This window comes from Gossypium hirsutum, chromosome A04, assembly GCF_007990345.1.
Source record: "Gossypium hirsutum isolate 1008001.06 chromosome A04, Gossypium_hirsutum_v2.1, whole genome shotgun sequence".
NCBI classification, from domain to species: domain Eukaryota; kingdom Viridiplantae; phylum Streptophyta; class Magnoliopsida; order Malvales; family Malvaceae; genus Gossypium; species Gossypium hirsutum.
Window position 1 is genome coordinate 7,846,207 of NC_053427.1, and position 11,655 is coordinate 7,857,861.

The window sequence follows — 11,655 nt, forward strand, 5'->3', positions numbered from 1 at the left end:
ATTTTTCTTATTTTTATCCTTAAATCGAGCCTACTACCCTTATAAATTTACCATCACCTTAGCCAACCTTTAAAACCATTTGAAAGCTTCCGCATCTTTAGCCTTATTTCATCCTATTTTCGATAACTCAACTATTCCTCGTCGACGATCGGGCAATTACGTGAAACGACTCAATTAATCCGGGCCAGATCACATCAATAACTATCTCTTTGCTAACTGATTTGGCTATGAAAGTATCCAAATTACCCATTTTCCAGTTAACCTAGAAACTGTTTGCAAAAAACATTTGCAGAAAACTACCCATTTGCAGAAAACACATCTACTACAAAAACTTGCAATAAAACTTGTAGAAATCAACAGATCCCCTAACATAGAGCTTGCAATTTTACCTTCGATAAACCAGCAGAGGTGAATCGACACGCTAACGAGGCAAGCAAAGAGAAGAGGTGAACTAGCAGAGAAGATGAGGCAGAGATGATGATGCTGCAATCGATAGGGTGAATAGAGGAGCTGTGGAAAGGGTGAAGAGAGGAACAGTGGAAAGGGTGAAGAGAGGAGCTGTGGAAAATGTCTTACCGATTTCTAAGGGGTAAGACATTTTCCGGAAGGATGAGAGGCTTTTACTCGTGTTGCGGAATTGATTTTCCAAAAGGAAAATATTTTCCTTCAATCAAACACCGAAAAATGGGGAAAACCAATTCCAGAAATGGTTTACCCCTATCAAACAGACCCTTAATTTCAAGTTACACGACTTACCTCGATGATTGTTCGGTAATAAAATTAACTAATCCGAGACTTTCTCTTTTCCTCGTTCTAGCCTCATATTTGAGTCGTCTGGATCTATATAAATGGATTTAATCACCAAATTCACTCATTTCATATTCTAACACATTCAATTTATGCATAAGCAAAATTGCCATTTTGCCCCTAAACTTTTCATTAATTCCAATTTCATCCCTAAGCTCGGAAAATGAAATTCATACAATTCACTCCCTATTCCAAGCCTAATCAAAACCCCATCACAAAATTTACAGCACATGTATTCATAAAAATTCAGAAATTTTCCATGAATTTGACAACTTTACAATCTAGTCCCTTTTTCACAATTTCATGAAAAATCACTTTGTAAAAGTTGTTTATCTACTATTAGACTTTCATTTTCTACCATAAAATTTCAATCTCCATCATATTAATCCATAGCATAGATTCCATACTTTGATAACTTTTCAAATTAACCCCAAAATAAAGAGTACAAGTTGTCTCGATCTCAAAAATATAAAAATTACTAAAAACGGGACATGAGAACTTACCAATTTATGCCAAGAAAGTTTCTTTTCTCTCTCCTAGGGTTTCCATGTATTTTGGGGTTGAAGATGAATGAAAAAGATGATAGATTTCTAATTAATTCATTTTCATCCTTTAATATTTTCTATTTCCAATTTAGTCCTTAGTCTTTTCAACTTTTCCATAGATGAATCACCCTAGATATTTTCCATCTTATAATTGATGGTCTAATTACATATAAGGACCTCTAATTTTTGATTTCATAGCTATTTAATCCTTTTAGCTTCTAGCACACAACTTTCACATTTTATGTAATTAGGTCCTTTTTCTAGTAAATCACTAAATCGGTAAAACTTTTCTATCAATATTTTCATACGACTTTTCTAACATATCATAATTCATGCAAAAATATTAAAATAAAATTTTCTTTTTATCTTGGATTTGTTGTTACGAAACCACTGCTTCGATATAATTGCATTTAGGCTGTTACACACTCGTCGGATTTGTGATCCCAAAATCACTATTTTCGAAACCACTGAAAAACGGGTCATTACACTCACCACACCAATTGTCGATATAAGTGTTCAACAAGAAGGAGAATATGATGGTGCTAAGGAGGGTCGATTCACTTAAGTTGGCGCGAGAGCTGGAAAGGAAGATAAATCGAGGAGGAATACGGGGGAACGGGAGATTGACTGACTAATCACATAGGGCATGCTGCAATAAGCATAGCATGATGTTTGCTCCTTTTGTAGGATTAAATAACTATTTCCAATCAATTTTATTCAGAATGTCCATTGTTGGTAAAAGTGACTAATCACATAAGACATGTTGCGATAAGCTAGATTGCCCGAACAAGCTTCATTGAAACATGAATATTCAATGAACCAAAAGTTGATCAAATTGCACATTTTATATATTGCAAATTGGATGACTTTCAAACACATAATGGGCTAAACAATATACAAGACTTCAAAATGCAATTAAATTAAGGGTCTGTTTGTTTTCATGTAAAATGTTTTACAGAAAATATTTTCTATATTTTTCTGTGTTTTTTTTACAGAAAATAATTTGGTCAATGTAGAATGACTTAAAGCAAGCTTAATATTTAATCATATAATAAGTTATTAATATAATTTATATAATTTATTAAAATAATAATTTATTTAATATTTTAATAATAAATATTTATTACAATTATAAATATATTAATAACAAATATTTTTTTAGTATAAAGATTAAAATATTTCATAAATTATTTTGTAGTGTTTAAGATACATCATTTCTCCAATTAGCCAGATTGCCTGGCTTTTTTATAAGAATATCACAAATAATTTAATTAAGTATCAAAATGACCTATTTTTTAAATTAAACACGAAAATTACCCTAAATCTACAGTAAAAGTTGGTAGAGCCAAATTATGGTGCCATCAACTTGCCATGTCAGCAGGGAGCATAAAAAATTAATTTTTTACTGAAGTCATGTAGAATGGTGCCACCTGTATAAATACCAGAGAAATATTGAAATTTCTGAAAATATGGGGAGACTTCAAAAAAATTAACCATTTTCTGATGGAACCAATTAATATGACCCCACCAGATTCCCCTACCATGTCAGTTTCTCTTTTATTTTTTACTTTTGTTTCTTTTTTTTATTTTTTATGTTTTGTCTTTTATTTTTATTCATTTTATTTTATTTTATTTATTATTATTAACTTTAAAAAATTTGAAATATATATTTAAAATATTTTATTAATATATATATTTTTAAATTTTAAATATATATTTTGAAATTACTGTTTTAAATTTTAAATATTATTTTTAAAATTTTAAATATTATTTTCTAAATATTAAATATATTTTTTAATACTATAAAATATTTAAATATTTTAAACTTTCAAATTTGTTACTAGTTTTATAATATTTTAAATATTATTTAATTTGTTTTATAATATTTTAAAAAACTTGAAATGCATATTTAAAATATTTTATAATATATATTTTTTAAAATTTTAAATATATAATTTTTAAATTATTTTTCTAAATTTTAAATTATTATTTTTTAATATTTTTTAAAATATTAAATATTAAATATATTTTTAATAATATAAAATATTTAAGTATTTTAAACTTTCAAATTTGTTATTAGTTTTATAATATTTTAGATATTATTTAATTTATTTTATAATATTTTAAATTATGAATTTATTTAAAAAATAATTTGAATATCTTTAAAAATAATTTATAATTTATAATTTAAAAATCATAACTTACTGCTGCTTTTTTTAAAATTATAAATATACCAATAACAACTTGGCAACCCAAAATTTACACTTCTTCTGCTACAGCCGCCGCCATTTCTGCTTTCATTTTCAACCTCCCATTCTGCTTAGTTTCAAGATATGGGTAAACTTCCTTCTTTTATTCTTCGTTCACTTGTTAATGGTGGAAGCCATCTTTCTAATTTTCACTCTTTTTCTTTTCCTTCTTTTAACACCATTGCTATCGAAGCCTTAAGTAAACTTAAGATACCCATGTCTAAGATACCCATGTCTGTTAGAGGAAAGGGAGAAAGAGACGATCGCTTCGATAATGTTGATTTTGCTTTGATTTTGTTCAATAAAATGATTGAAAAGTACCCAAAGCCTTCAATTGTGGAATTTAATAAATTATTAGCACCCATTGCTAGAATGAAACATTATGCCATTGTTGTTTCTATGTGTAGCCAGATGGAATTATTGGGAGTTTCCCACGATGTTTATTCTTTGAGCATCTTGATTAATTGCTTTTGTCAATTAGGTCGAATTGATTTTGGGTTTTCTGTTTTGGGGAAAATGCTGAAGTTAGGTGTTGAACCTAGTGTTGTAACTTTTTCAACTTTGATAAATGGGCTTTGTAATCAAAGCAAGATATCTGAGGCTGTTAGTATATTTGATGAAATGGCTGAAAGAGGGTATCAACCTAATTTGATTGTTTACAATACAATGCTTAAGGGGTTTTGTTAGACCGGCAATACTGATAGAGCTGTTAGGTTTCTAAGACTGATGGAAGGCAGCGATTACGAACCCAATATTATAGCATATAACACTGTCATTGACTGCCTTTGTAAGGACGGTTTGTTACAGGAGGCTCTCAGTCTCTTATCTGAAATGAAGGTTAAGGGCATTAGACCAGATATCTTTACTTACAATTGCTTAATTCATGGTATGTGTAATTCAGGCCAGCAGGAGGAGGCAACAAGGCTCTTGATGAAATGGTGGATGATAATATTTCACTTGATATTGTCACATATAATTTATTGATTGATGCTCTTTGCAAGGAAGGAACGATTTCTAAAGCTGTAGAGACCGTTGACATGATGAGAAAGCAAGGCATTGAGCCTAATGTTGTCACGTATAGTACATTGGTTGATGCGCATTGCAAGGAAGGGATGGTCTCTGAAGCTGAGGATTTTGTTGGCGCAATGATAAAGCGAGGCATTGAGCTTGATGTTGTTACCCATAATTCATTAATCAACGGCCATTGCCTGCAGAATGAAATGGATAAAGCTAGAAGAGTTTTCAACTTGATGATTAAGAAGGGTTCTGCACCTGATATAGTTACCTACAACACCATGATCAATGGATATTGCAAAGCGAAGAGGTTAGACGAAGCAATGGAACTCTTTCACGAAATATCTCAAAAGGGACCAATCCCGAATACTGTCACATACAGCACTCTTGTGCAAAGTATGTTTCAGTTAGGGAAAGTTTCAACTGCTTGTGAACTTTTTAGAAAGATGCTTGCTTCTGGACAAGTTCCAGATATAGTGACCTGTAACTTTTTGCTAGATGGTTTATGTAAAAAGGTCATATCGAAGAGGCATTGGAACTTTTTCAAGTGATGCGAAACAGTGGATTGGGACTTGATATTGTCCCATATATTATCCTAATTGATGGTTTGTGCAAAGCTGAGCAAATCGAAGTTGCAAAGGAATTATTTCATCAACTCTCAGACAATGGTTTAAAACCAAATGTTTACACATATTGTGTAATGATTAATGGACTATGTAAAGAGGGATTGCCAGATGAAGCATACAGGTTGTTTGGGAGAATGGGAGATAATGACTGTTTGCCTAATAGCTGCTGTTATAATGTAATGATTCGGGGGTTCCTTCGCAATAGTTATACCTCAAAAGCAACGCAACTTCTTACGGAAATGGTTGGGAAGGGCTTTTCTGCAAATATATTCACTGCCACCTTATTTATGGATCTCATTGTACACTCTAATAAATCAATTTACTCTGAAATGTTTCATAAATTGTGTAAAGATCATCACTTGCAATGTGGATCAGTTCGTAACTATTGCACAGTGATAATAGATTCTGGAAACTTGAATGAGGTTTAGTGTCTATTTTCAAATTTGTTGATTTTGTTTTGAGTTGTGTAGTAAGTGAGAATCTTGTTGGTGATAATGTTAAGAAATTCGGGGAAAACCAATATCTGTTGCAATGACAATAGCATCGGTTTCTACCTGCTCAGGACTTTTAAGAAGCTTTTAACTTCTTAAAAGTGTAGAACTCAATCAAATTTAGGGTCTGATTAATTGAAAACACATTTTCCGAAAATTGATTTTTGGAAAATAATATGATTTTTTTTATAAATGTAATATATTCTTTTGTTCTAATGATTTTAGGTAAAACATTCTACATTATTTGATAATTTTTTTCTCAACTTATTTTCCGAAAATTATTTTAATGTTTTGATTATTTTATCACAAAAACTGTTGTAAAATAAAGTAATCATTTTCAATCAAACTTAGAACTTAATTAGTAGAACTTTAAATTTAATATCTATCAATATAATTATTTTTTATGAGTCAAAAAAAATCTTGAGTTCAAATTTTATTGAAAGCATTTTTGTAATCAATAGATTCATATCGAATATTAATGGATATCTCTACATTTGCAGTAATGCGGATTTGGATAATAGATGTCTAAGGATGTCTATCTACTAGTAAATAGTAATTTTAATATCAAATTTGTCATCACTAATCATATCTTTGCTATTTTGTATATATAATAAATTTCCTTTACAAGTAAATATTTGTAAAAGAAAAAAAAATAAAAAAAGATACCTAAATACAGATAACTTTGGACGTTCCTTTGTGCTGTAAGACAGGCCACTGATACAAATATATGTTATTCTTTGCATTATCATCGAGAAAAGAATATAGAGGAACAAATGTATCCCAAGCTTTATATATGCCAGATGGATCAGCATTCTGAACAATCCATGGATGGTCAAGTAGCTTATGTAGTGGGAGGCGCTGGGAAGAATCTTTGACAATCATCTGTAAATAATGTTGAAGTGTGTTCAGTATATGCCAACGATGGAGCATTGTCGTTATATTTATATATTTGCAAGTAATAGAAGCAACTAAAGGTACTTGACTAATGAGGTCCTTGGCTGAAGATGAAACTATTGGTTTTGGAGAGAACTTCAAATCCACTTGCACAAGCCTATGAATGGGGAAAAGAGTGAACAAGTTGTGACAGGTATCCGAAAGAAGTACCCTAGTGAAAGAGCTATGAAAAGGAAGCTTAAGTTTCAATCATGTTCTTTGTTTCGGAGCTTTAATCATGTTCTCTAGTGTCCGCAGGTCGGGTTTACCCTCTATAAGTGTCTGAATGTTCTTTGGCCTCAAAAGGGGGCACTCCATAAAGAAACTCATAGCACAAACCAGTTAGTTCTATGGTTTAATACATAGTGCATCGCACGTAGTCCGCCTGCGATTAAATGTATGCACTGACCATCCAAAATATGCAATCTTTAGTTCACCCTGACAAGGAATCCAAATTGACTAGATAAGCACAATGAGGCTTTCATTGAATAACCAAACGAGTACCAGCCATGGGTTAGGAATCATCTGTGCACCAATTAACAAGTTCTCAGGTTTGATATCTCTCTGTATGACATGCTTTCCATGGCATTTAAGTGCTCGAGCTGAAAAGGCAACATACTGCAACAAATAACATAAGCATACAACATATAAATCCATTGAACACAGTACCAAGAAGAAACTCACGGTAGCAACGCGTCTTTCGCTAAAGCATTTACATTTTTGCAGTTTCTTGTAAAGTTAACCTTTGGCTGCATATTCCAGAATCAGATAAACAGGTTTCTGCAAAAAGGTTGTATTCAGAAAACCAAATGTTAATTCATATATAATATTTTCAATTACATACATACATTGTTGAATTATCAATATAGGCTTATACCTGATCATAGAAATATCCATAAAGCCTCAATATATTGAGATGATGTAGTTGATGTCCAACTTGAGATTGTTATAGTTGGCTTTTAAAAAGAACTTAGAGGGCCACAATATGATTGCTCTACTGCAAAAATACACAAGGATCTTGCCACAAATAGTCATGTGGTAGTTAATTGCATACAAATATAACACTTGCAGTTTCTTATTTGGAATGTAGGCAAAAATCTTGAATTTTGTGAAATCAACTAAAGTTATAGGAACTATAGTTGTCATATCTCATATGAATTATATCCGAATCGTAGTAGCTAATTTTTTTTTTTTACATCAATGTGTATTTGGGAATGCCATATACCATCCTTTTGTTACATTTTTTTTTAAGTTATTGGACTGGATATTTTATTTATAGTTAACAAAACAAGTAAAAATATACATAATCCTAAACAGCTGAGTGATCCAATTCGGGAAAAACCTAAAAAATGGTTCAGATAGTATCTACATGAGATTAAGTTTATTCCACATTTCCACTATTATTAGACACTTCCTAAACACATGGTCAATAGTCTCCGAACCCCCTCTACATTTGGGGCATGTTGTGTTTAATCTAGATCTTCTGTTATAGAGATTAACTAGTGTAGGCAAAAAATTCCAAGAAATTTTCCACGTTATAATTTTATGTTTTGTAGTTAATTTTTTAAATTTCACAATTTCCTGTAAAAGCCTTTATGGCATTCTGAAAATTTGTATATTGACTATCACAACAACCATCAAGGAGCAGCTTATAAGCACTCCTCATCGAGAAAACACCTGAAGGTTCGTCTCTCCCACTAACATATCCTCATCCTCCAATTTGGATTCTTATATTTTTGTTAGCAACACTCTCCTCAAGGGTATTCCTTATCAAACCCACATTCTATTTCCTGTGAAAGTGGTCAGTTAAGTCATATACATTTACTATGTTACTGTCACTGATGTTTCCATAAAATATGTAAATTTTAGCCCCTACCAACCAAGCATCCTCTCAAATAGAAATTTGGTTGCCTTTACTAACCTTCTAGCCAAGACCATCCTGTAGCAGTCCCTTTATTTCCCAAATGCTTTGCCAAGTATAAGAAGGTGAACTTCTTAACTTTCTTTCCAAAAAATCACATTGCGAATGGTGCTTAGATTTTAAAATATTTTTAACATTTTTATCCAGGTCAGGCTTGGTAAAAATTTTAGACCTATTTTAGACCAGGCCTAAAATTTTGGTTGGGCCTAATCTAAACCCGACCCGACCCATAAACACCTCTAGTAATAATCATATTCTTTTAATTAATTTTATTATTGTATAATAAATTAATAAATAATTTTGTTAAAATATTATAAGATAATAAGTGAATAATATATATTAATATTTTAATTGAGTAAAAAATATAAGATATTTAATATTGGAATTTTATAACAATAATTCAAATATTATATTGATATAAATTGAATTTTATTATTTTCGTTACACATCGAATGTCGATGCATTATTTTGTGATTAAATTTTCAATTTTCTGCTACTGCCGCCGCCATTTCTGCTTTCATTTTGCTTAGTTTCAAGATATGGGTAAGCTTCCTTCTTCTTTTATTCTTCGTTCAGTTGTTAATGGTGGAAGCCATCTTTCTAATTTCCACTCTTTTTCTTCTTCTTCTAACACCATTGCTACCCACATCGAAGCCCTAAGTAAGAAACCCATGCCTGTAAGAGGAAAGGGAAAAAGAGACCACCGCTTCGATAATGTTGATCATGCTTTTATTTTGTTCAATAAGATGATTGAAAAGTACCCAAAGCCTTCAATTGTGGAATTTAATAAATTATTAGCACCCATTGCTAGAATGAAACATTATGCCATTGTTGTTTCTATGTATAGACAGATCGAATTATTGGGAGTTTCCCCCGATGTTTATTCTTTGAACATCTTGATTAATTGCTTTTGTCAATTAGGTCGAATTGATTTTGGGTTTTCTGTTTTTGGGAAATTGCTGAAGTTAGGTGCTGAACCTAGTGCTGTAACTTTTTCAACTTTGATAAATGGGCTCTGTAATCAAAGTAAGATTTCTGAGGCCGTTTGTATGTTCGATGAAATGACTGAAAGAGGGTATCAACCCAATTTGATTGTTTACAGTATAATGCTTAAGGGATTGTGTAAGACCGGTAATACTGGTAGAGCTGTTAGGTTTCTAAGGCTGATGGAAAGCAGAGGTTTTGAACCTAATATTGTAGCATATAATACCATCCTGGACTGTCTTTGTAAGAACGGGTTGTTGAAGGAGGCTCTCGATCTCTTCTCCGAAGTGAAGGTTAAAGGCATTAGACCAGATATCTTTACTTACAGTTGCTTAATTCATGGTATGTGTAATTTCGGCCAGCAGGAGGAGGCAAAAAAGCTTTTGAATGAAATGGTTGATAACAATATTTCACTTGATATTGTCACATATAATATATTGATTGATGCACTTTGCAAGGAAGGAACGATTTCTAAAGCTGTAGAGATCGTTGACACAATGAGAAAGCAAGGCATTGAACCTAATGTTGTCACGTATAATACATTGGTTGATGCGCATTGCAAGGAAGGGATGGTCTCTGAAGCTGAGGATATTGTTGACGCAATTATAAAGCGAGGCATTGAGCCTAATGTTGTTACCCATAATGCATTAATCAACGGCCATTGCTTGCAGAACGAAATGGATAAAGCTAGAAGAGTTTTCAACTTGATGATTGAGAAGGGTTGTGCACCTAATATAGTTACTTACAGCACCATGATCAATGGATATTGCAAAGCGAAGAGGTTAGACGAAGCAATGGAACTCTTTCATGAAATATCTCAAAAGGGACCAATCCCGGATACTGTCACATACAACACTCTTATGCAAGGTATGTTTCAGTTAGGGAAAGTTTCAACTGCTTGTGAACTGTTTAGAAAGATGCTTGCTTCAGGACAAGTTCCAGATATGGTGACCTGTACTATTTTGCTAGATGGTTTATGTAAAACAGGTCATATCGAAGAGGCATTGGAACTTTTTCAAGCGATGCGAAACAGGGGGTTGGGACTTGATATTGTCCCATATACTATCCTAATTGATGGGTTGTGCAAAGCTGGGCATATCGAAGTTGCAAAGGAATTATTTCATCAACTCTCAGACAATGGTTTAAAACCGGATGTTTATGCTTATTGTATAATGATTAATGGACTGTGTAAAGAGGGATTGCCAGATGAAGCATACAGGATGTTTGGGAGCATGGGAGATAATGACTGTTTGCCTAATAGTTGCTGTTATAATGTAATGATTCGGGGGTTCCTTCAAAACAGCTATACCTCAAAGGCAACCCAACTTCTTACGGAAATGGTTGGTAAGGGCTTTTCTGCAGATATATTCACTGCCACCTTATTTATGGATCTCATTGTGCACTCTAATAAATCAATTTTGCTCTGAAATGTTTCATAAATTGTGTAAAGATCATCACTCGTAATGTGAATCAGTTTGTAACCATTGTACAGTGATAAAAGATTCTGAAAACTTGAATGAGGATTAGTTTCTATTTTCCAATTTGTTGATTTTGTTTTGACTTGTGTAGTAAGTGAGAATCTTGTTGTTGATAATCCTACGAAATTAAGGGAAAACCAATATCTATTGCAATGACAATAGCATCGGTTTCAACTGCATAGAACTTTTAACTTCTTAAAAGTGTAGAATTCAATGGAATTTAGGCTCTGTTTGATTGACTGAAAATATTTTTTGAAAAATGTAATATTTTCCGTGTTTGAATTATTTTAATTAAAACATTTTATATTGTTTGCTAAATTTCTTTTTTAATCAAACTCGTTTAACTTTAATCCACTGAAGCAACCATACAAACAAACTTGCCTGCAACTGTGTTAACAATGGTTACTTGAAATACATGTTACAATATGGCTAAATCTTCTTAAGCACACTTGGATATACAACCACCTAACTTAAAACAGCAGCACTGACATTCAAATAGGCACAAAATACTACTGCTTGACAGTCCAAGAACCGCTCCAAATGATTCGGTGAATCTTCTTTGATGAAACAACAATGAAACCATCATCTTAATTGAACTCAACGATGA

General features: G+C 32.1%; 1 protein-coding gene and 2 pseudogenes across 3 annotated transcripts; 2 read left to right on the forward strand and 1 right to left on the reverse strand.

Annotated features, from left to right (window-relative positions):
- Positions 1-3,596: 3,596 nt before the first annotated feature.
- LOC107947995 (pentatricopeptide repeat-containing protein At1g62930, chloroplastic-like) lies at positions 3,597-5,675 on the forward strand (annotated as a pseudogene).
- Positions 5,676-6,398: 723 nt separating this feature from the next.
- LOC121228032 (serine/threonine-protein kinase Aurora-1-like) lies at positions 6,399-9,095 on the reverse strand (annotated as a pseudogene).
- On the forward strand, positions 9,034-11,111 carry LOC121203206 (pentatricopeptide repeat-containing protein At3g22470, mitochondrial). 3 transcript variants are annotated; one of them, XM_041110848.1, is made up of 2 exons: positions 9,034-9,129; positions 9,241-11,111. In XM_041110848.1, the coding sequence occupies exons 1-2, from the start codon at positions 9,126-9,128 to the stop codon at positions 10,995-10,997; spliced, it is 1,761 nt and encodes a 586-aa protein (XP_040966782.1). In that variant the 5' UTR covers positions 9,034-9,125; the 3' UTR covers positions 10,998-11,111. The 3 variants fall into 3 exon arrangements, with proteins under 3 accessions (XP_040966782.1, XP_040966783.1, XP_040966781.1); XM_041110849.1 differs by having other exon boundaries at positions 9,556-11,111; XM_041110847.1 differs by having other exon boundaries at positions 9,040-10,437; positions 10,540-11,111.
- The last annotated feature ends 544 nt before the right edge of the window (positions 11,112-11,655 follow it).